The sequence below is a fragment of the Procambarus clarkii genome, chromosome 94 (genome assembly GCF_040958095.1).
Source record: "Procambarus clarkii isolate CNS0578487 chromosome 94, FALCON_Pclarkii_2.0, whole genome shotgun sequence".
Taxonomy (NCBI): Eukaryota; Metazoa; Arthropoda; class Malacostraca; order Decapoda; family Cambaridae; genus Procambarus; species Procambarus clarkii.
This window is the reverse complement of record NC_091243.1, coordinates 12,677,411-12,702,410: the sequence shown is the minus strand read 5'-3', so window position 1 is coordinate 12,702,410 and position 25,000 is coordinate 12,677,411. Positions and strand designations below refer to the sequence as shown.

Here is a 25,000-nt window from a genome sequence, read left to right as displayed (position 1 = left end):
TTATAAGCATAACCATTATGAGGCAGAGTGGAAATTAGCCGTGCCTGCTAAACTCCCGTGTTCCAGCAGGCGCCTGGATGGTGTTCCAGCAGGCGCCTGGATGGTGTTCCAGCAGGCGCCTGGATGGTGTTCCAGCAGGCGCCTGGATGGTGTTCCAGCAGGCGCCTGGATGGTGTTCCAGCAGGCGCCTGGATGGTGTTCCAGCAGGAGCCTGGATGGTGTTCCAGCAGGCGCCTGGATGGTGTTCCAGCAGGCGCCTGGATGGTGTTCCAGCAGGAGCCTGGATGGTGTTCCAGCAGGCGCCTGGATGGTGTTCCAGCAGGCGCCTGGATGGTGTTCCAGCAGGAGCCTGGATGGTGTTCCAGCAGGCGCCTGGGTGGTGTTCCAGCAGGCGCCTGGATGGTGTTCCAGCAGGCGCCTGGATGGTGTTCCAGCAGGCGCCTGGATGGTGTTCCAGCAGGCGCCTGGATGGTGTTCCAGCAGGAGCCTGGATGGTGTTCCAGCAGGCGCCTGGATGTTGTTCCAGCAGGCGCCTGGATGGTGTTCCAGCAGGCGCCTGGATGGTGTTCCAGCAGGAGCCTGGATGGTGTTCCAGCAGGAGCCTGGATGGTGTTCCAGCAGGAGCCTGGATGGTGTTCCAGCAGGCGCCTGGATGGTGTTCCAGCAGGAGCCTGGATGGTGTTCCAGCAGGCGCCTGGATGGTGTTCCAGCAGGCGCCTGGATGGTGTTCCAGCAGGCGCCTGGATGGTGTTCCAGCAGGCGCCTGGATGGTGTTCCAGCAGGAGCCTGGATGGTGTTCCAGCAGGAGCCTGGATGGTGTTCCAGCAGGAGCCTGGATGGTGTTCCAGCAGGCGCCTGGATGGTGTTCCAGCAGGCGCCTGGATGGTGTTCCAGCAGGCGCCTGGATGGTGTTCCAGCAGGCGCCTGGATGGTGTTCCAGCAGGAGCCTGGATGGTGTTCCAGCAGGAGCCTGGATGGTGTTCCAGCAGGAGCCTGGATGGTGTTCCAGCAGGCGCCTGGATGGTGTTCCAGCAGGAGCCTGGATGGTGTTCCAGCAGGCGCCTGGATGGTGTTCCAGCAGGCGCCTGGATGGTGTTCCAGCAGGCGCCTGGATGGTGTTCCAGCAGGAGCCTGAATGCTGCCTATAATACTAGAGGTGTCCCCATATACACTCAGAATTCACTTGTTGCTTGTAGTAAGTTCAGGACTGAAATACATACTTGAGGGTCCTTATTCGGACCCTCCGACGATTGTCAGATCTTAGGCCCAGGGGGCCAAACCAGCTAACCAGATAGATTTCTAAAGTTTGCTTTGTGTTAATTTTGTGATGAATTGTGTATTGTGACGACAGGCGGATGGTGCTCCACCCCGGGGGACTCCTGTGTGCCGCTGACCAGCTGTCCGGCCCTGCTCGCCCTCACTAAGGTTGCCACCAAGAAAGATCTTCAAAAGCTTCGGTTGGCTCAATGCAGCAGTTACTCGTCTCATGTCATGGTGAGTTGAGGATAGATCCAAGGACAGAGAGACAGACAGACAGACAGACAGACAGACAGACAGACAGACAGACAAAGATGGGATACAACCAAACAGATTAACAGGTTGTCGTTACACTAAGGCTTGCATAACTACCTATACGTTTGTCAGTCTTAAGGAGAAGATGCTAACCAAAATACGATATGAACATAATACACATTAAGTGAACAGCATCAATAACGTCAAGTAAAGGAATAAAGCACCAGTAAGATAAGAGGAAGTCATACACACACATAGAAAAAAAAACATGTATACATCAATGATTTTTAAATGGATGACTTATCATAATTATTCACTGAATGAACTCATGTGAAATGCCATCTCTCCACCCCCCCCTCACACATACCTTCTGCAGGTGTGTTGCAACCCTTCAGCGCCTCCTGCTACTACTACCACACCTCCAACCACCACCACGAAACGCCCTATGCAGCCCACTAAGCCCGCCCCAGCCCCGGGACCCGGAGGAGGAGAGGCCCTTCTGCCAGCAACCTGCGGCCAACCTATCGCCACAGAGGGAGTTCGAATCTACTTCGGGGAAAACGCTCACCTAGGCGCCTTCCCTTGGATGGCCTTGCTTGGATACCGATGTGAGTGATTCAACTTTTATGTGAGTGTGAGGGGAAACTTGGCTTTTGTACGTGTTTGGAATTACTGCGTGGATGAATGCCGTTATTATATCAGACCCTAGAAAGTGAAGAGACGAAGACATTTCGGTCCGTCCTCGAACATTCACACAATCGATTTGATAATGGTCCAGGACGGACCGAAACGTCGTCGTCCCTTCACCTTCTAGTGTGTGGTTTGGTCAACATATTTCAGCCACGTTATTGTGACTTCTCCTCTGCATTATTATATCAGTTTTGTCTGTGAATGGTATGATTATACATTCCCATTGCTGCATGGATTATTGATAAATATACTACAAGGATGTATATACTGTATACGAAAAACATATTGAAGTAACTTGACAGTTATACTTTTCTGTATAGCAACCAAACTACATTTTAGGAACAATATGTATGTAATATCACTGATGTTCAGTAAGACTAATTATGAACTCAATTATTTGTAATTAACACCAAATTCTTGAATACGAAAATGATCAACAAATTATACCTTGAAAACAAAGCAGGTGTACTATTCAGCTGCCCTCGGCACCTCATTTCTCAAAAGAACACATATAAACACCTAGTGGAAAATCCTCGATCACAAGAGGCCTTTCCACTGAGTCATTCAAAACGGATATGATGATATTTTTTGTTCAATGTCTTAGACAATTCATTGAAAAAAATCAAAACAGGGGATTGTGTAGAAAATCTTTAGCTGTGTGAAGATATACTTGTAACGCTACACTTAACTAATTTAATATACCTGCTGGTACAGCTAGTATTGGGGACCTGGGCTGGTTGTGTGGAGGAGTCCTCATCACTAGCCAATACGTCCTAACGGCCGGACACTGTGTTAGTCCGCAGTTCACCTCCAACAGGACTTTGTGAGTACTGGTTTTGGTCGTCTAACATGTGAGTACTGATCTTGGTCGTCTAACTTGTGAGTACTGATCTTGGTCGTCTAACATGTGAGTACTGATCTTGGTCGTCTAACATGTGAGTACTGATCTTGGTCGTCTAACTTGTGAGTACTGATCTTGGTCGTCTAACATGTGAGTACTGATCTTGGTCGTCTAACATGTGAGTACTGATCTTGGTCGTCTAACATGTGAGTACTGATCTTGGTCGTCTAACATGTGAGTACTGATCTTGGTCATCTAACATGTGAGTACTGATCTTGGTCGTCTAACATGTGAGTACTGATGTTGGTCGTCTAACATGTGAGTACTGATGTTGGTCGTCTAACATGTGAGTACTGATCTTGGTCGTCTAACATGTGAGTACTGATCTTGGTCGTCTAACATGTGAGTACTGATCTTGGTCGTCTAACATGTGAGTACTGATCTTGGTCGTCTAACATGTGAGTACTGATCTTGGTCGTCTAACATGTGAGTACTGATCTTGGTCGTCTAACATCTTTACCACCACGTTCTCAGTGTTCCATCTGGTAAATATTGATATATTAAACACTCTAAAACTGTGGCTGGCATTATTATTATACGTGCATATTATACATAACATGTATAATACACAGGTATAATACATAACATGTATAATGGTATGCATAAAACTTCGGAAATATCACCGTCAACACAATAACTATAAACTAGTGTGAATTAATTACAAATAACAAGATGATTATGAATTAAGATCGGAATTATATCACTGATAGTAAAATAATAATAATAATAACAATGATAATAATACCTATATTGCGGAGTTGGAATTGAAGAAGGGGGAGCTGTCCTAACTCATTGGTTCCTTGCCCAGGGTGACCATCCGCATTGGCGAACATGACCTGACCAAGGAGCCGGACTGTGAGGTCAGGTGTGCCCCGCCCACGCAGAACCTGGCGCCGGGTGCCATCATCGTCCACCCGACCTTCAACAAGCGGGGCGCCGTCAGCGATGACATTGCTCTCATCAAACTGGAGAGACATGTTCAGTTTACAGGTATGTATAGCGTTGGGTGTACCGTCTCACAGCGGTGGTGGGTGTACCGTCTCACAGCGGTGGTGGGTGTACCGTCTCACAGCGGTGGTGGGTGTACCGTCTCACTGCGGTGGTGGGTGTACCGTCTCACAGCGGTGGTGGGTGTACCGTCTCACAGCGGTGGTGGGTGTACCGTCTCACAGCGGTGGTGGGTGTACCGTCTCACAGTGGTTCTGTCCTCCATGGACAGAGTTAGAGAGCTGCTTGACTATATATAAATATACACAATTTTGTCTGTCCTCTGTAGTCAAGGCTGGGATAGACGACCGCTCTAAACGAAGAATATTTCAACCAAAGTTATTTTCAATGCTGCCTGTGACGAATAATTAGTTCCGGTCCAACACAAATACATTCGGTATAGCTAATTCAGTCTTTTCTGCAGATTATGTTCAACCTATCTGCCTGCCTGCCGCTGGCCAAGCCCCGCCCTCGCAGGCTGTTGTGGCTGGCTGGGGAGAGACCCAGAACGGAAGCCAATCAGACGTGCTGCAGAGGGTGGTGCTGCCGCTAGCCAGCGTGGAGGTGTGTAACCCACACTATAAGAACGCGCTCCTGGCCGAACAGGTGAGTCTCTTCATTTATTTATAAATAAATAAATAAATAAATGTTTATTCAGGTAAAGAACATGCATACAAGAGGTTATACAAAAATTGATGGATTTATAGATAGAGCTAGTACATACAATGCCTAAAGCCACTATTACGCAAAGTGTTTCGGGTAGCTATTTTGTGAGTTTCGGGCAACTCTATTTCGTGAGTTAACTGTAAACCCACGACTCGTAAGAGTTTTATATGTGAGAGTAAACTTGGTTCTCCTTGACCCCTTCCATGTTGACGGTTAAGTAAACCAAATACGTCATTTTCTCACAAAATCATCCAGGTAAACGTTATTTGGAGAATATTTAAATAAGTTTGCTATTCATCACGTTAAGTAAAAAATTTATTTATCACGTCCCTATTTTTTAAATTTGAAAATGTTCACTGAATTAGAATTGACATGATGTTGATTTATCAGTTTTTTCTAAATAACTGAAAACATATGAGAAGAAAAACTTAAGCATATATATATATTCTTTGCTCTTACTCTTCATGTTCTTCACTGTATTCTTGTCCCCTCAAGACACTGTTTTCCTCCGTCTGGCAGATATGTTTTGGAGGAGCCAGTATGATGGATTCTTGCTTCGGGGACTCCGGAGGTCCACTCTTCAGCACCTCAACCAAACCCAACCTTCTGGTAAGATAATGTGAGGCTCTCATTGTGGGTTGTTTCGTGGTAATTGGGCGCTAGAATTGAGGCCTTGCTTCTTGCAGGGTCGGCGTTCGACTACGATTCCTAAGTGGTTGGTCAGCATTCCTTTACTTCTTCAAATTCCAGTTCATAGTCAGTGCTCAGATTCCTTCCAAGTGCCGTATAACACTGGCATAACGTCTTCACTTCATATTGGACTTTACCTTTGTGAGTGTGCAGTGTGTACAGTGTGATGATCTTATATTATTTCTCACGTGTGCTTCCGGTGTTTCAGTCGCTACGGGAATATGTGACAGTGTGTTACTGTCAGTGTGGACTGTGTTACAGTCAGTGTGGACTGTATTACCGTTAGTGTGAGGAGTTACTAAGCCAGGTAACCCTATACACACTTGACTCTATCTCCTCCCATCTGTCTATATAGCCGTAATGCCTTAGTATTTTCCCCCTGATGAATACCTCATCTCTCTCTCTTTCTCCAGGTTGGCATAGTGTCCTACGGCAGCCCAACGTGTGGTGTGGTGGGGGTCCCAGGCGTCTATACCAAGGTCTCCGCCTACAGGAGCTGGATTATCAGCAATCTAACACCATAACCGGCCACCATAGCGAACACCATGGTACATGACATCATATCTGGCCACCATACTGAGCATCACGGTACATGACATTATATCTGGCCACCATACTGAGCATCACGGTACATGACATTATATCTGGCCACCATACTGAGCATCACGGTACATGACATTATATCTGGCCACCATACTGAGCATCACGGTACATGACATTATATCTGGCCACCATACTGAGCATCACGGTACATGACATTATATCTGGCCACCATACTGAGCATCACGGTACATGACATTATATCTGGCCACCATACTGAGCATCACGGTACATGACTTCACAGTAAACCAGGCCTGAACAGAGCGACTACAAGACGTGTACAAACTGAGAGCAGTTCTTAAGAGCAAGAGCAGGTCATCTTAGGAATGCTGAGGTACGGGTGTTGCAGGGCTCTCAACCCTAACACACACACACACACACACACACACACACACACACACACACACACACACACACACACACACACAAGGTAATATTAACCTGTATGTTGAGTGTCAACACGGGACCATTAATTATCATTACAATAAAAATTATCATCGCCAAGCAGTAATTATTCATAAAGTATATCCTCACTCTAAGCGCCCCCTTTCCCTTCTTCCCAGCACCCCTTCGCCTTCCAGCGTCTCCCGTCCTTTCCAGCGCCCCCTTTCCTTCCTTCCAGCGCCCCCTTCTCTTTCTTCCAGCGCCCCCTTCTCTTCCTTCCAGCGCCCCCTTCCCTTCCTTCCAGCGCCCCCTTCCCTTCCTTCCAGCGCCCCCTTCTCCTCCTTCCAGCGCCCCCTTCCCTTCCTTCCAGCGCCCCCTTCTCCTCCTTCCAGCGCCCCCTTCCCTTCCTTCCAGCGCCCCCTTCTCCTCCTTCCAGCGCCCCCTTCCCTTCCTTCCAGCGCCCCCTTCCCTTCCTTCCAGCGTCCCCTTCTCCTCCTTCCAGCGCCCCCTTCCCTTCCTTCCAGCGCCCCCTTCTCCTCCTTCCAGCGCCCCCTTCCCTTCCTTCCAGCGCCCCCTTCCCTTCCTTCCAGCGCCCCCTTACCTTCCTTCCAGCGCCCCCTTCCCTTCCTTCCAGCGTCCCCTTCTCCTCCTTCCAGCGCCCCCTTCCCTTCCTTCCAGCGCCCCCTTCTCCTCCTTCCAGCGCCCCCTTCCCTTCCTTCCAGCGCCCCCTTACCTTCCTTCCAGCGCCCCCTTCTCCTCCTTCCAGCGCCCCCTTCCCTTCCTTCCAGCGCCCCCTTCCCTTCCTTCCAGCGCCCCCTTCCCTTCCTTCCAGCGCCCCCTTCCCTTCCTTCCAGCGCCCCCTTCCCTTCCTTCCAGCGCCCCCTTCCCTTCCTTCCAGCGCCCCCTTCCCTTCCTTCCAGCGCCCCCTTCCCTTCCTTCCAGCGCTCCTCTCCCTCCCTAGCCCCACCTCACCACCCATAGAGGAGCACAGCGAGGAACGTGTGACTGGAACACAAACACGCGGGCCCTGAAGAAGAGTGTTGGGAGTGGCTCCGTCAACATTGGTTTACACTTCTCCAGCAATTTACCTGGCAAGTTGTCGTGTCAACAACGCTGCGGCAACAGTCAACTTCTATCGTCTCTTGAGATCAACCAAATTCCTCTTTCCAATTCCGGGTTTGATTTTGATTTCGGTGGAGTTTTTAAGTTTCTTATCGATTTTTCGTGGCTACCATTTTTAATATATATATATATATATATATATATATATATATATATATATATATATATATATATATATATATATATATATATATATATATATATATATATATGTCGTACCTAGTAGCCAGAACGCACTTCTCAGCCTACTATTCAAGGCCCGATTTGCCTAATAAGCCAAGTTTTCCTGAATTAATATATTTACTATATTTTTTTTCTTATGAAATGATAAAGCAACCCTTTTCTCTATGTATGAGGTCAATTTTTTTTTATTGGAGTTAAAATTAACGTAGATATATGACCGAACCTAACCAACCCTACCTAACCTAACCTAACCTATATTTATAGGTAAGGTTAGGTTAGGTAGCCAAAAAAAGCTAGGTTAGGTTAGGTTAGGTAGGTTAGGTAGACGAAAAAACATTAATTCATGAAAACTTGGCTTATTAGGCAAATCGGGCCTTGAATAGTAGGCTGAGAAGTGAGTTCTGGCTACTAGGTACGACATATATATATATATATATATATATATATATATATATATATATATATATATATATATATATATATATATATATATATATATATATATATATATATATATATATATATATTGCAATTTGCAAAATACATTGCCATTTGACAAAATAAATAGGAAAACGATTGACTTGACAAACATCTTGTTCGAATTCTTTACTTTTTTAATTATACTTTATGAACTTTTGTGCAATAATGGAATCATTATATGTCGGAGCTGCGGCCGCTGCTAAATAATAATGTTTCATCTGCTCAATTGTACACTGTGTAAATCACAGTAGTCTTTGGTTTCAACTTATTTTCCCCAAGTTGATTTCATTATAAATATATGTTTTAGTTCCCCCTGATTAGTGTCTTTGATACTCATTTTGAGTGATGACTGATCTCATAGTTTTACTGTTTAATTAGAACAATTAGTATAACTCTTGATGCTAAGTATTGTATAATTATTTATGTATTTTAAGATTTATAACGATTAACCTACAAGTTGGTTTAATTGGTTTGTCTTTGTATAAGATTTTTCTAATCTTTGGGTTTATAATTGTAATTTCGAATTAGTGTTTGGTATCGATGTTGAGAACTATCAATTAGAAGTTTACGTAAGTTTTGAATTTTGTTGTATTATGTAACTAGTGCCATATTTTATTTCGAGTTTTGTAATACGTGTCACTGCACAGAATGAGTTCTTTATTATGCTGGTTAGTTTGTATTTTAGCATTTGTGCTTTCAGATCTGATAACGAATACAGAGGTATTCAAAACGTCATTTATATATATATATATATATATATATATATATATATATATATATATATATATATATATATATATATATAATTACAAGTAGCTACCATATAGCTACACACTCAGATCTTATCCAAGTGCATTTTGTCTTTGATTCAAAATAGTGAAACTAATCTACCTTTTGCCGTTGGACTTACCCTGAGCCGTTCTCACAAATAATCCTGCCTTACCAGCGCCGCTGTGAACGCCAGAGTTCACAGCGGTGAAACAAGATGAACGAACCGTGACCTGCTACTGGGGGGGGGGGGGGAGTTCTTATAAAACTTGGGCCAAGTCATCGAGTTTGGCTGCGTAAAAGTTGTCGCTCTCGGCCGAGCGAGAAATTTTTACGGGCGAGTTGCACGAGTCATCCCTAAACTTTCCGAGCAGAGAATCTTCTCAAAAAGTTCTAAACCCTTGTTATTCACACACCTGTAATATTATTTGGGCCAGAAGTTGTTTGGCTTATAAATGTGGGGGGTTGCTTTAGTTCTGAAATATTATGACTGAAATTTTGCCTTGTTTAATGTTAACCAAAAAATTTACAATTGGGCATCGATTTAATTGTTTGTTAGTCTGGCTGCTCGTCTATAGTTTCTCATTCATCTTGTTTCTCATCATTTGTCTTTCTCGTCCATTTTCTTTCACGTTCATTTTCTTTCTTATCCATTTTCTTTCTCGTTCATTTTATTTCTTATCCATTTTCTTTCTCGTTCATTTTCTTTCTTATCCATTTTCTTTCTCATCCATTTTGTTTTTCATCCATTTTCTTTCTCGTCCACTGTCTTTCTCATTACTTTCTTTCTCATCCATTTTCTTTTCTCATTCATTTTCTTTCTCAATCATTTTCTTTCTCTCCCTTTTCTTCGCTCTGAAGCACTGGAACTCTTCGGACGATTCTTCCAGCTCACCGTCCTAAGGCGACCGCACGAAGCTGCTTCATGCGGGATTGAAGAGAAGAAAGTTGCATTTGTTGGTGTAGAATTTCTGCCGTCTTCCTCGGGAGTAAAGTCCAACATTGGGATCAGAATATAGGAGATTTTGCGTGAGTTTTCCTGTGTGTGTGTTGCCATTTGTCCTGGAATTGTGCTTGTTGGAAAGTGCTTGGGATATGAGAACAAAGAGCTGAGATATACGAATAATGAACTGGGATATGAGGACAAGGAGCTGGGATGTGAGGATAAGGAGCTGAATATGAGAAGGAGTTGGGATATGGAGACAAGGAGCTGGGATATATGGATAATGAACTTGGATATGACGACAAGGAGCTAGGATATGAGGACAAGGAGCTGGCTTATGAGGACAAGAAGCTAGGATATGATGACAAGAAGCTGGGATATGAGGACAAGGAGCTGAAATATGAGGACAAGGAGCTGGGATATGAGGACAAGGAGCTGGGATATGAGGACAAGGAGCTGGGATATGAGGACAAGGAGCTGGGATATGACGACAAGGAGCTAGGATATGATGACAAGAAGCTGGGATACTGGGATATGAGGACAAGGAGCTGGGATATGAGGACAAGGAGCTGGGATATGAGGACAAGGAAGCAAAGTCGATAGAGTCGAGGAAGGCAAAGTTACCGCTGCTGAAAATAACTGCAGTCGAAGTGAAATTTAATTCAGCTTTTCGCCAAATCAAACTCAAAATAAGTAAGGGTGTCAGGAGGGCTCCCGCAGCGACCGAGTTATCTTCTAAATAACACTGATAATACATATTGGTGTTATCGGAAGCTCAAAAGAGCCCGGAGTTGTTTAGCACGTAATGAAAATTGCCTCGATTTAACCTTGAATGAACATGACAACAAACGCAGGGTTTGGGCCACGTCTGGGGTAGTGAAGGATGGGAGGCTGCTGAAGTTCTGAAATTGCCTGCGGACTGAAATTACACAAAATGCGGTCGTTAGGGGAGCTCATGAGCCTCCAGAGAAGCAGCTGTGCACATTAGGATTGTGCAAAATGCCAAAGTCGTGCACAGGTATCAATCTTTCAGCATTTGAATGTTCAGTCATACTGGTTTATAATTTCTCGGATGATTCTTTGAAGCTCGATTTGTTGTTTTTAAGATTAGAAGCCCTTGGGGAGTTGGAGGTTCGAGGCTTGTCTTCAGATCAGTATGGGGATGGCATTCGTGTTAAGGGCTTCAGGCCCAAGCTGGTGGTGTCATTCAGGTCTGTGTGAGTGTCATGGGGCTATGTTCGCTTGGTGTCACCAGGCACTTGGTGCCACCAGGCTGTCGCCTCACCAGGTGACCCTGGCCGTCGCCTCACCAGGTGACCCTGGCCGTCGCCTCACCAGGTGACCCTGGCCGTCGCCTCACCAGGTGACCCTGGCCGTCGCCTCACCAGGTGACCCTGGCCGTCGCCTCACCAGGTGCCACCAGGCTATCGCCTCACCAGGTGACCCTGGCCCTCGCCTCACCAGGTGACCCTGGCCGTCGCCTCACCAGGTGACCCTGGCCGTCGCCTCACCAGGTGACCCTGGCCGTCGCCTCACCAGGTGACCCTGGCCGTCGCCTCACCAGGTGCCACCAGGCTATCGCCTCACCAGGTGACCCTGGCCCTCGCCTCACCAGGTGACCCTGGCCCTCACCTCACCAGGTGACCCTGGCCGTCGCCTCACCAGGTGACCCTGGCCGTCGCCTCACCAGACATCTTGTCAAGGTTCCGAGTCGTCTGGTCGTCCGGTTCCATCTTGAGCGTCGTTTGGAATCGAATCAAATTAAAACTTTCTGAGGCATTATCCAGTTTCCGTGATCAATCTCAATCATGTCGCTTTAAGACTGAGCCAATTTTCCTATTATATACATAGCCGATTTATCTTCCTTTTCCGTGTATATACGCCGATAGTTTTCTTTTTTGAGAACTGTGATAGGAACTATAGTAAACTTAGTGATTGACTAGTAAACTGTTGTGGTGAGCATAATCACAAACATACATTATAAGATTTTGTCTTGAAATGAGTCCAATTTGCTGTTTATTTTAGTTAATCGTTACTTTTCAATCCCTTGGACCACTGGAGACTCGAACACGGGACCACAAAAGCGGCAGACCGTACTCCTACCAACCTGACTACTATGACACCCACAATAAGGAAGGCTCCCAACGCTGTTATCAGAGGCATGACTCTCATGGCGATAATCTCAGAGCACACAGCATGTTATACTGTGTTCTCAGCACTGTGGTAAAGGTCGTTCTGCTGCTGTGTTTTAGTCGAACCTCTCCTCGTTGGTGTTATTTGGGGGGGGGGGGGGGGGGGTGCAAAGAACCGCCAGGGGGCCAGATTCACGAAGCAGTTACACAAGCACTTACGAACTTGTCCATCTCAATCTTTGGCGGCTTTGTTTACAATTATTAAACAGTTAATGAGCTCCGAAGCACCAGGAGGCTGTTTAAAACAATTACAACTGCTGACCAGACCACACACTAGAAGGTGAAGGGACGACGACGTTTCGGTCCGTCCTGGACCATTCTCAAGTCACAATCGACTTGAGAATGGTCCTGGACGGACCGAAACGTCGTCGTCCCTTCACCTTCTAGTGTGTGGTCTGGTCAACTTACTTTAGCCACGTTATTGTGACTCATCGCCTGCAATAACAAGTGCTGATTGGGAAGTTTTCATGCTTGTAAACTGTTTAATAAATGTAACCAAAAATCGTCAAAGATTGAGGACAGATGTCCACGTTCGTAAGCACTTGCGTAACTGCTTCGTGAATCCGGGTCTAGGTTTTTAGTGTGTTTGGAGGAGAAAACCCCGAGACGACTGACTTGTTGATTTGCTATGGGACTAAAGCATGGGGCAACTTGCTTGTTAGTGTGATTGCCATGGGAGAGAAGCATGGGATGGTCTGGCTGTTAGGGTGCTTGCCATGGGAGTGCAACATGGGACATACGACAAACGTTCTGGATTTAAATCCGAAGCTGGAGAATTTATTTGGTTGTGCACTTCAATTACGTAAATAAACAGGGCTACTGTGATGCATTGCACGGTATATCTGGGCGAGTGTCGCAATATCAATGACATCAGCGCCTGCTGAAAGTGACATCCCCCTGTTGCTCTATTATTGGCACTCTTTTGCAATATTATTGGGAGCCGGTCGGCCGAGCGGACAGCACGCTGGACTTGTGATCCTGTGGTCCTGGGTTCGATCCCAGGCCCCGGCGAGAAATAATGGGCAGAGTTTCTTTCACCCTATGCCCCTGTTACCTAGCAGTAAAATAGGTACCTGGGTGTTAGTCAGCTGTCACGGGCTGCTTCCTGGGGGTGGAGGCCTGGTCGAGGACCGGGCCGCGGGGACACTTAAAAAGCCCCGAAATCATCTCAAGATAACCTCAAGATAACCCTGTTGCAATATTATTGGCACTCTTTTGCAATATTATTGACACCTGTGTCAATATTGTTGGCACCCTGTTGCAGTATTATTGACACCCTGTTGCAGTATTATTGACACCGTGTTGCAATATCGCTCTGTACATGAGAGCAAGAGAGAGTTAAATACTTTATACTGACTAGTCCGCTGCGATAGCATTTCAAAAAGAACAATTTTGTTATGTTCTCATATTGTTTGTATAACACACACACTATATTCCGTTTGACGTCATATAGTGTTACGTTGATTGTGTGTGTGTGTGTGTGTGTGTGTGTGTGTGTGTGTGTGTGTGTGTGTGTGTGTGTGTGTGTGTGTGTGTGTGTGTGTGTGTATTTACTATTTGTATCTGCAGAATCGAGCTATTAGCTCTCGGACCCCGGCCTTTCTAACCAATTTATTTTTGCTCTATATCTGTTACATATATTCCTCTTAAATATATACACACACACATACATCCTCAGGATGCAACGCTTAACAGCCGTACACAAACAGTCGCAAGCTTGGCCGGTCAACGCTAAGCTGAAGATGGCAGAACACACTTGAACAGAGATAACGTGGCGATAAGACATTCGACGTTGATAGATAAGATGTTTTGATTTGGAAATAGATAATTTGACAGTTAAGCATGAGAAATTACACCGGGTTCGGAACAGATTCTCGACACAGACGTAATTGGAGAGAATTAGACACCACTAACGATCCAACGATCATTACACAATACAAACGATCTCACAGGACCTGCGATCTCCTCACAGGACCTACGATCTCTTAACAGGACCTACGATCTCCTCACAGAACCTACGATCTCTTAATAGGACCAAACCACAACTAGAAAGTGAAAGGACGACGACGTTTCGGTCCGTCCTTGACCATTCTCAAGTCGATGAGAATTATTTCCAATCTGGAAATATCACAGAAAGTGACAGGGAGATCTGTGAAGAACTCGACATCAGATTCCATGAGATCTTCAAGACTGAGCTAGACAGGAGGGCTGATATCAGGGACTGAGTTAGAGGAGGGCTGATTAGTGAAGGGTGAAAACTATTTGGATGATTTAACAGTAACCGAAAATCAAAGAAACCTTTGGAAAAACTAGATTTAAGCCAAGCATTTGGATCAGACCGAATGTTTCCTTGGATACTAACTACATCATCACAATATTACATATATATGTATATACTAGATGGGGGTACCCGGCGGGGCCCGGGACTCTCTCTCCCCCTCTCCTGTCATCATCTTTTCCCTTTCTGTCCACTTCTCTCCTGTTTCTTCTCCTATCCCCTCACTCTCCTCCCTTCTTTATGATGTCCTGACTATTCAGGATGACGTTGTGGACTATTGAGTGTTTTTTGGGTCCTCCTCCCTGTGAGAGACGCCAACTCAGGACATTAGCAGAGCGCTCCATGTTGCATGTGTTGCGACGCACACAGCCTGCAAGATTACAATTATATTCACATTCTACATTAATACACTTTAGCTTATCAGAGGAGGCGGAAATGTGGGTTTCCATAATAAGTGAAGCTGGACAATGTTGCAATAAATGATAAGACAAAATCTAGTGTATTCTCTACAGGGCTTACAATTCCTGTCAATTATATCCTAAATGCCTCTGCATCCCTTTTGCAGGCTTGCGTAGAGGTGTCGATTATTCCCAGAATAGTCGGCACCCCGCTGAGCATCAGATATCTGGCAGCGGCGTGATTGTAGCACCTAAACGTGATGTACGACAATTACACAATATAAACACCCACGAAGCATCCATGGAGACTGAAATAATCCGTTTGGGATTATTTCAAACTCCAAAACGGGCTTTTTAACACTGACCTATAGAGGTCCCCTCACTAACCAACACATTCCGGATGCTTTTCAAGAAGCAGGCGATGCGATACTCTAAACACTGGCGAGGAACAGATTACAGATGTTCATATCAACAGCATACGGCAAGGTGTGTAGCTGGGTGGGTGGGGAGGCGACTCTCTCTCTCCACCGCCAAGGTTAGTGTCCCGCCAGAGTCCGTCTGGGCTCGAGCACGTCCTTGTTCCGGTGTGGCTGACTGCTGGAGGGGACGCTTCCTCACCAGTCTTGATTGTGTCACAAAGATGGAGGTGCAGGAAAGCACAAACAAGAAAACGTGAGTAACTTTGATAGATATATACGCTCGTATTCTCCTGCTCATCTCCCACACTCTAGGGAGATGAGCAGACGACGACGACGTTTCGGTCCGTCCTGGACAATCGACTTGATATTGGTTCTGGACGGACCGAAAACGTCCTCTTCTCATTTTCTGTAGTATGGTTTAGTTGTTATATCTTCAAGCCACGGTATTGTGACTCATCGTCTGCAGGTACGCTCATTAAAACAAACACACGTCCATACATACACTCAATAAACAAACACCTCCATACAGGCGCGCTTGCTCTGTTTGCACGGACCCCCCAACTTGCTCCTCTATTGCTCACGTCCACTAATATCAACCCCAATATCTTATTCATACTTCTAACGTAACTTAATCACGTATTTGAGGTAACTGAAAGTAAGTTTCACGTAATTAGCTACAAATGTAATGTGGTGAATGTTTTACGTATTTAATGCATAAGCTTGTGTTAAATAAGGCTGGGCGACCCAGTTTGGGAGTTGATAATGTGGTGGTAGGCACTCCGTCACCGGCTGCAGCTCGGGGTATTAGGTCCGTATTGAATTAGTTGAACATAAACACGAGAGATATTTCCGTGCCATGTCTGGCCTGTGAGTTATGTGGTGAAATGCAGCAGAATGTGTCTGGCTTAATTTGAGGCTGTGAGTGCCTGCTGTTCCCTGCTTGCAAGGTTTGTCTTGCAGAGAACGAGGTCTAGTTCTTGGGCCCCCGACATATGTTACGTAGTTTTCCTAGCTTGGTGACTTGTTTTGATAATGACTTACTTCTTTTAGTTATCAGTAGTTTTGGTGCAATTATTCTAATAGTTTGAATAATTGTTAGCTATTTGTTATTTTTTTTTTAGTACCCATCAATATCATTGGTCTACCCTAAATGTGGGTCCAACCTAGACATATTCTCTCTGTCTCTTCTTGGTCTCTGTTGGTTATTCTTTCTCTGTTCTCTCTGCATCTCTCCCCTTTCTCTCCCCCTCTCACCCTTCTCTCCCCCTCTCACCCTTCTCTCCTTCTCTCACCTTTCTTTCCTCGGAGTCTTTTACATTTAAATGCTTTTAAGACTATAGAGGGTTTGGCACTCTTGAAGGGAAACTTCCTTACATTGCTTTGCATCTTCAGGGTTTCAAGTTTATTTTCATTCTGTGTGATTTTTTAATGCTGCAACAGTCAGTCTTTTTTCTATTTTGTGTGTACTTCTTGAAATCTGTCATGTTGCGATTATGTCTCCTCGTGGCAACTCTCTGGACCATCTCAAGTTTCTTGTATTGTGTTTTACAAAATGTATTCCACCTTGGCTGTACATGATCAATGAATGTTTACACTTAAGCTAAATATCCTATTCTGAAAGACTTATCATGTAAGCTTCCAAAAGTCACACTCATATGCGTTAGTTTTAAGCAAACTCTCTATTTCGCCCCATTCTGCAAGTATACTTTAGTGCTAAAGATGGTCCTAAACTGAAGAAAACTCTTAATGAGTTTACCCCTGAAGGAGATAATACCTCTTGGTGTGTGTATATGTTGCTATTGTGTTATGTCCTTCCCCTCTGGTCCCATCCCAGATCCTTATCCTGACCCCTTCCAAGGGTCCCATCCCAGATCCTTATCCTGACCCCTTCCAAGGGTTATATAGTCGTAATGGCTTGGCGCTTTCCGCTGATAATTTCCTTCCTCCCTTCACTCTCGTACTGTTTGTGTGGTTCTGGCAACACTGCCACAGGTGTGTGTGTTGGCTGCAGGTGTGTGTGCTCGGTGTTGTGCCGTCGGACACAAGTGCTCATCGATCGTGATTGAGAATGAGACGGACCTCATCACGTCCAAGGAGGATGAATTGGTTAACATCTTGGCCTTCCAAACATGACAAGTTACTCCTGCCTGGCCAGCTGTGGCCCGTGTCCCCTGTACACGGTTGCAAATCGCTCTCTCACACTACCCCCACCTGGGTGTGGGCGGGAACCTCACACTACCCCACACCTGGGTGTGGGCGGGAACCTCACACTACCCACACCTGGGTGTGGGCGGGAACCTCACACTACCCACACCTGGGTGTGGGCGGGAACCTCACACTACCCCACACCTGGGTGTGGGCGGGAACCTCACACTACCCCCACCTGGGCGTGGGCGGGAACCTCACACTACCCCACACCTGGGTGTGGGCGGGAACCTCACACTACCCACACCTGGGTGTGGGCGGGAACCTCACACTACCCACACCTGGGTGTGGGCGGGAACCTCACACTACCCACACCTGGGTGTGGGCGGGAACCTCACACTACCCCACACCTGGGTGTGGGCGGGAACCTCACACTACCCCACACCTGGGTGTGGGCGGGAACCTCACACTACCCACACCTGGGTGTGGGCGGGAACCTCACACTACCCCACACCTGGATGTGGGCGGGAACCTCACACTACCCCACACCTGGGTGTGGGCGGGAACCTCACACTACCCACACCTGGGTGTGGGCGGGAACCTCACACTACCCCACACCTGGGTGTGGGCGGGAACCTCACACTACCCACACCTGGGTGTGGGCGGGAACCTCACACTACCCCACACCTGGGTGTGGGCGGGAACCTCACACTATTCACACCTGGGTGTGGGCGGGTATCTCGTGAAACATGGATTGTGGTAGTGGATGTGGCCTTCCAGACCTGAAGTCTGGTGGTACTAGTTGTGATACTTGAAGCCCATCATGGTTGATGGGCTTCAACTCACCCCATCAGCCCAACTCAGCCCAAGGTGGAAGCCCATCATGGTTGAGACGGTAGTGTGTGTGTCTGGAGCATTCAGGAATGAGAGTTCAATTAATACTCTCTCATAGATACCTCACAGTCTTGTAATTTTATTTCTTATGCACACACACACACATTTAGTAAATGGAATGTAAATAGGAATGCACTAATACTAAAATAATAAATACTTAATAGCAGTTAGTAAATTGAATGCACTAGGAAGTGATGTGGTGGAGGTATACACAGTTTCAAATGTAGATATGATAGAGCTCGAGAAACTCGGGAATCTGTTCACCAGTAGATTGACTGTTGAGAGGCGGGACCTTAGAGCCAAAGCTCAACCCCCGCAAACACAACTAGGTGAGGACATACAGGAGTAGACGTGTTCTGACTCCAGTTAGCAGGCTGAGAGCTTTCTCTTCCCCATAGCCTTATTCCACGTCTTAACATGATAAGCTTTATAAAGTAAGACTTATCATCTTAAGCCTTACTTTACTAATGTTCCCCGGAACACGACCAGCCAGTCGATTGACAACCATTTACTGCCGGATGAGAAGTCAAGATCTGGCGCTAAGTCAATCCACTTGCCCGGGTTCGAACCCAGAAGAAATTGCTGACGAGCGGCGGGGTAAATGTGCTCCCACGACGCCACAAAGATTTAATCCACCTGGTATTGTCAACATTCCTTAACTCACCGTAACCATAATAACTTACCAAACCTCTCTTAGGCCCAAAACAACATATGTTTTACTCACACCTGTATACGAATCAGCACGTTAACCGGTTACCAGATAAGTCAAATATTGATTTAATACCGTCTGCGACAGATTGAAGTAGTAGTGTCTGGTTGTGGAGGATGAGTGGCTAAACCTGACTTCTCCTGCAGGCCGGTGGTCGTGGTGGCCACCTTCTACATGCTGGGGGTCGTCACTCTGCTCCCCTGGAACTTCTTCATCAACGCAGAAACAGCAAGTCCACCCTACTTTATTTACCTGTCCCTGTCAAGGCCACTTGTGATGATAATAGGTAGAATAAGACAATATATTATGTAGAAATTATATTCCTGAAAATAAAACGAATGAATAGACGCACTGAGAAGTAAAACAAAAGAAAGGTTGGGGGGTCATGACGTTAAAACTATAATTGCAATGTTAATTTTCGTATAACCTGTTTATAAGTTTGAATAACCTGTTCATGCGGTTTATTTTTAAGGTAAGTGTGGAGGTGGTTACCCTGGCGGTGAACGCCACGTGTCTCTGAAGCGCAGACCACTCTGCTCAAACGAAAGTACTTATAATAACTATTTGGTGGGAAGAATCAATATATATACATTGTTGTGGGCCGTCGGAAAGTCGACTTTTGTTTCTACTGAAGTTGGACAAACTGGGTTTTGATTTTATTTTTTAACTATATTTTTTCTGGACTTGCTAATGTTAATAGAACATTTTTTTTTACTGGAGGTCAATCACTACTTACTGGTACTTTGGGTCAAATGGTTGCTGTAAGTACTAGCATTTTAGGAAGATAGATTGATGAATCATTAAGGTTCCAGCTCCACAGAGAGGTCGCAGTGCTTCTAAGAGGTCGCAGCGCCTCTGAGCAAGACGTCTGATGCATCTTTAACACGTTTCCAGTTGCCTCTTCAAACTTTCGGGGAAGTCTCTTGAATGGGACCATTACAGACGTCTTGTGGTTGACTGTGGCCTGTTAGACGACACTAAAATCACACACACACACATCTTCTGCCACCATCTTCACCACACACACACATCTCTGCCAACAATTCCTGCTCCTTGGTGTCCCACGAAGGCATAGTAGCTTAGCAAAGTTTGAATTCTGTGTATAAGAATGCATATGAGCCGCGGACGCGCGTGTGTGTGTGTGGCGACGTGCATCACACGTTAACATTGGGTGCATAGCGCTGTGTAAGGTTATGGGGTAAGTAGCGTTGGTTATGGGGTAAGTATGTTGGTTATGGGGTAAGTAGCGAGAGAATATGATTCAGAAGCGAGAGTTTTACAGAAAATATTAGACTCAATTTGTTTTTCAAGTGCGTCTCTCTCTTAATAGTGAGCTAGCGGCGGAAATTGACCATTTTAAGTCTTGCATGAAACTAATGTACAGACTAACACGAGAAAGACTGAGACACCTGCATTGAGAGAGCTGGACTTGGAGAGACCCGTGGAGAGTTACGCAGATTAGAAGAGAACTCACAATATTAAATAATTTAGGAGCATTTAGCGCAAGATTGAGGTCAGAGTTGCAGAGGAATATTCTACTGGATTATCTTTATTGCTTCACAAAACTTGTACAAAATGTGTTGATTTTGACGTATATTGTTCAGGTCGTTGAAGGTGTTTCATGCAGCTGGGTTATTTAGTGTTAAATTGTATCTTTAGGGTTAATAAACACAAATATAACCTGTTAACACAGCAAAAACTATTAACAAGTTAGTTAACAATATAATCAACAGGATACAAATTAAAAAAACATAGTTTGTTCCAGATTTTTCATAGACAAATTTTCTTTGGTCAAATATTTCATGATGTTGTGCAATTAATCCAACTGTCTTACCTGTTCTGAGTTCTGAGAGCATTTAAGCCTTCAGCGCTGAAGATGGATGCTTAATTCAACATTGAAATTAGATTGTCTGTATCATTTAATAGGATAATAATCCGTTTGGTTCCATCCTCAATCGCGTAATTACCGTGGGATACCAGCCATTGATCAGCTTCCTCAATTATACTTGTCAGCGCTTCAATTATCTTCGGTTCATTATTTGAATGAAAATAAGTTCATATTTGAGCTCTTTGGCTTCAGAAAACATGTACTTAGACACTAAAAAGATTTGAGTAGATGAAAGACATTATAAAATATTAAGTATGCACCGTATATGAAATATTAAAAATTTCAACACAAGTGCGTTTATGTTATGAAGTATTCTTGTGAGGACCTCAGGCAACAACCTCCCAAGTATATGACTTGTGTGAGGGACGTCCCTCACGTTCTTCACGTCCTTGACTAATACAACCTGTCCTCAACCTCTCCCTTCTCCCCCAGTACACCCCCCCCCCAACCTCTCCCTTCTCCCCCAGTACACTCCCCCAACCTCTCCCTTCTCCCCCAGTACACTCCCCCAACCTCTCCCTTCTCCCCTGTACACCCCCCAACCTCTCCCTTCTCCCACAGTACTGGCAGTACAAGCTGAGGAATGTGAGTCTGGGAGAGGACTGGGAGAGTCCGGACGCGGACCTCACACCCCTCCAACTCTCCTTCACCCCCACCCTCGTCATCGTCTCCAATTCCTTCTGCACCATCTTCCTCATCGTCACCTCCGCCATCGTCAGGAGGTCAGTCCTATCCCAGCTTCTTGTTTTATGTCATAAAAATAAATGTTACCTCTAAAAAAGCCTGATGGTTCATGTACGTGAAACATTACAATGAGTTGCAGACGAGGAGTCACAATAACGTGGCTGAAGTATGTTGACCAGACCACACACTAGAAAGTGAAGGGACGACGACGTTTCGGTCCGTCCTGGACCATTCTCAAGTCGATTGAGGATGGTCCAGGTCCATATTATGGATTGAGAATGGTCCAGGTCTATATTATGGATTGAGAATGGTCCAGGTCCATATTATGGATTGAGAATGGTCCAGGTCCATATTATGGATTGAGAATGGTCCAGGTCCATATTTTGGATTGAGAAAGGTCCAGGTCCATATTATGGATTGAGGATGGTCCAGGTCCATATTATTGATTGAGAATGGTCCAGGTCCATATTATGGATTGAGGATGGTCCAGGTCTATATTATGGATGGAGAATGGTCCAGGTCTATATTATGGATGGAGAATGGTCCAGGTCCATATTATGGATTGAGAATGGTCCAGGTCTATATTATGGATTGAGAATGGTCCAGGTCCATATTATGGATGGAGAATGGTCCAGGTCCATATTATGGATGGAGAATGGTCCAGGTCCATATTATGGATGGAGAATGGTCCAGGTCCATATTATGGATGGAGAATGGTCCATATATACATTTTGCTTTAAAATTATATATGGTTGTGCAGTTACATATTTGTTAATTAATCACTCCAGTAAGTCGGTGTAACACTGCTAAACCTCTAAAAGATTATTGAGAAACAAATGTGCAGCGTTGCAAATCTTTGAATAGGTTATTAAGGGGAAGTGATTACATAGGTTGATACTGAGTAGTGAGGCCGCCAACAATGGCCTTATTGTGTCCCTGAGACAATGCCTTCCTCAGTCTTGTCACTAAATTGGCTACAGCAGTGATGTCCTCTATTGCAGCTCCTGTAGTGTGTGTGTGTGTGTGTGTGTGTGTGTGTGTGTGTGTGTGTGTGTGTGTGTGTGTGTGTACTCACCTAGTTGTACTCACCTAGTTGTGTCTGCAGGATCGAGCATTGACTCTTTGATCCCGCCTTTCGAGCATCGGTTGTTTACAGCAATGACTCCTGTCCCATTTCCCTATCATACCTGGTTTTAAAATTATGAATAGTATTTGCTTCCACAACCTGTTCCTGAAGTGCATTCCATTTTCCCACTACTCTGACGCACGCGCGCGCGCGTGTGTGTGTGTGTGTGTATTCACCTAGTTCTACTCACCTAGTTATGCTTGCGGGGGTTGAGCTCTGGCTCTTTGTGCCCACCTCTCAACTGTCAATCAACTTTTTTTTCCACACACACACACCCAGGAAGCAGCCCGTAGCAGCTGTCTAACTCCCAGGTACCTATTTAATGCTTGGTAAACAGGAACATCAAGGTAAAAGAAACTCTGCCCGTTTGTTTCCGCCTCCGCCGGAGATCGAACCCGGACCCTTAGGACTACGTATCCCGAGCGCTGTCCACTCAGCCGGCAGGCCCCCCTCCAAGCTGAAAGAGAAGACACCCATTAAATCTATCATTTCCTAGGCCTAGTACAGTACATATGCACTAAACTACCCAAACTAGAACTGCTTATTTTAGGACTAGTATAGGTCTAAGTTTGGCTTATAATGTATGTTTCACTTCTTGTTATTATTTGAATAGTACCATACGTGAACTGATTAAGGATTCAACAGTCCAGATTGTGTACATAAGAGCCTCAGTGCCTACACTGAGGATTCTACAGATTCGAGAGTTTTTGGAGAACAGGTCGAGTAGATTGGGCATGTGTTCAGGAGCTCTCAGATTAGCGGGAAGCTGAGTGTGAAGGGTGGTTGAGATTACTCAATCAACCACACTGATTAATGAGTATGATTAGATGACTGGCGGTCATGCGAGACGTCGGGATGAGTCCACGTGATTACTGATCTTCCTCCATATATAAAACAGACTTTTTGATTTGTCATTAGCCTTTTGTTGACGTCTTAATGACTCTCCTACAATCAATAGCATTTAAATTCTAATCTCGAATTAACGGCAAATAATATCATTATCACTCAATATAAAAACTAAGTCTAAATTTCATAAGATTTACTTTTGATATTGATTCCTATATTTCACCTGAAAAATAGAAACCCGAAAGGTTTTCGAACACTTCTGAAAGAAAATCTAAACTTAAAAATTGTCTGAGCAAAGTCGCTCAACTAATAAATTATTTTCCTGTAAGCACTCTCGACAACCGCCCAAGAAAGGAACTGAAATTGCACTCAGTCTTCCTTTCATCAGCAGCCAATAGCAATTTCCTCTCACAGAGGAGCTGAGATGCTCCTGGCACTTGTGAGTGTCAGTGGCTAGTGTTGAGCAGTGAACGATGAGCAAGTGAACAAATAGTAAATGATGAGTTGTTCTTAGACTACTTCTACGCTTCTCTTTATTTAATGCATATGTACTCATTCCTAGTATCTTTATATCCATTGAGACTCATCTATTCTATGCTTCAAATGTTTCCCTGGATGCCTAACCTAACCTAACCTAACCTAATCTAACCTAATCTAACCTAACCTAACCTAACCTAACCTAACCTTCCTTTTTTCCGTCAAGAAGTGGCTGTCATACAATGTTCTAATGCCATTGGAACCATTTTCCACATAGGGAAGGTATGACGCTTCCTTCAGCTCCGTTGAGAGTATTACGTATGAGGAAGAGAGAGAGAGAGAGAGAGAGAGAGAGAGAGAGAGAGAGAGAGAGAGAGAGAGAGAGAGAGAGAGAGAGAGAGAGAGAGAGAGAGCATAAGAGACACACAATGGAAGACCATGGAACAGAGAAAGATTGATGGAGGGAAGGGAGTGGAGGGGGACACGACGAAAGAGACTGTGAGATGGAAGGATATGGGTGGAAATGATATGAATTACTGATGGGAGAGAAATAAGGCTTCAGATCATATCCTCTCAATCCTACGTCGCTAATCTAGGAAGTGTTGACATTCCTTCGACCGGATTTGCCCGCTTTCTGGCTTCCCTTTCTCGTCCTCCCGTCCCGTCTTGTAGCTTGTAAGTCGGTGACCTTCCCGGTGACCTTCCTGGTGACCTTCCTGGTGACCTTACTGGTGACCTTCCTGGTGACCTTACTGGTGACCTTCCTGGTGACCTTACTGGTGACCTTACTGGTGACCTTACTGGTGACCTTACTGGTGACCTTCCTGGTAACCTTACTGGTGACCTTCCTGGTGACCTTACTGGTGACCTTCCTGGTGACCTTACTGGTGACCTTACTGGTGACCTTACTGGTGACCTTACTGGTGACCTTCCTGGTAACCTTACTGGTGACCTTCCTGGTGACCTTACTGGTGACCTTACTGGTGACCTTACTGGTGACCTTCCTGGTGACCTTCCT

General features: G+C 45.3%; 2 protein-coding genes across 7 annotated transcripts in view; both read left to right on the top strand.

Annotated features, from left to right (window-relative positions):
* The window catches only part of LOC123747422 (trypsin-1), a 13,510-nt gene extending 6,960 nt beyond the window's left edge, over positions 1-6,550 (top strand). For all 4 annotated transcript variants that reach the window (XM_069319685.1, XM_069319684.1, XM_069319686.1 and 1 more), the window contains exons 3-9: positions 1,352-1,494; positions 1,889-2,120; positions 2,917-3,025; positions 3,912-4,093; positions 4,515-4,696; positions 5,276-5,365; positions 5,860-6,550. In XM_069319685.1, the coding sequence (XP_069175786.1) occupies positions 1,352-1,494; positions 1,889-2,120; positions 2,917-3,025; positions 3,912-4,093; positions 4,515-4,696; positions 5,276-5,365; positions 5,860-5,970 (1,049 nt within the window). In that variant the 3' untranslated portion in view covers positions 5,971-6,550. The remainder of the gene's footprint in view (positions 1-1,351; positions 1,495-1,888; positions 2,121-2,916; positions 3,026-3,911; positions 4,094-4,514; positions 4,697-5,275; positions 5,366-5,859) is intronic.
* Positions 6,551-15,271: 8,721 nt separating this feature from the next.
* The window catches only part of LOC123747420 (equilibrative nucleoside transporter 1), a 25,016-nt gene continuing 15,287 nt past the window's right edge, over positions 15,272-25,000 (top strand). For 2 of the 3 annotated variants that reach the window (XM_045729634.2, XM_069319683.1), the window contains exons 1-3: positions 15,272-15,466; positions 19,108-19,189; positions 21,411-21,571. In XM_045729634.2, the coding sequence (XP_045585590.1) occupies positions 15,435-15,466; positions 19,108-19,189; positions 21,411-21,571 (275 nt within the window). In that variant the 5' untranslated portion in view covers positions 15,272-15,434. The remainder of the gene's footprint in view (positions 15,467-19,107; positions 19,190-21,410; positions 21,572-25,000) is intronic. The other variant, XM_045729636.2, reaches the window with a different exon arrangement.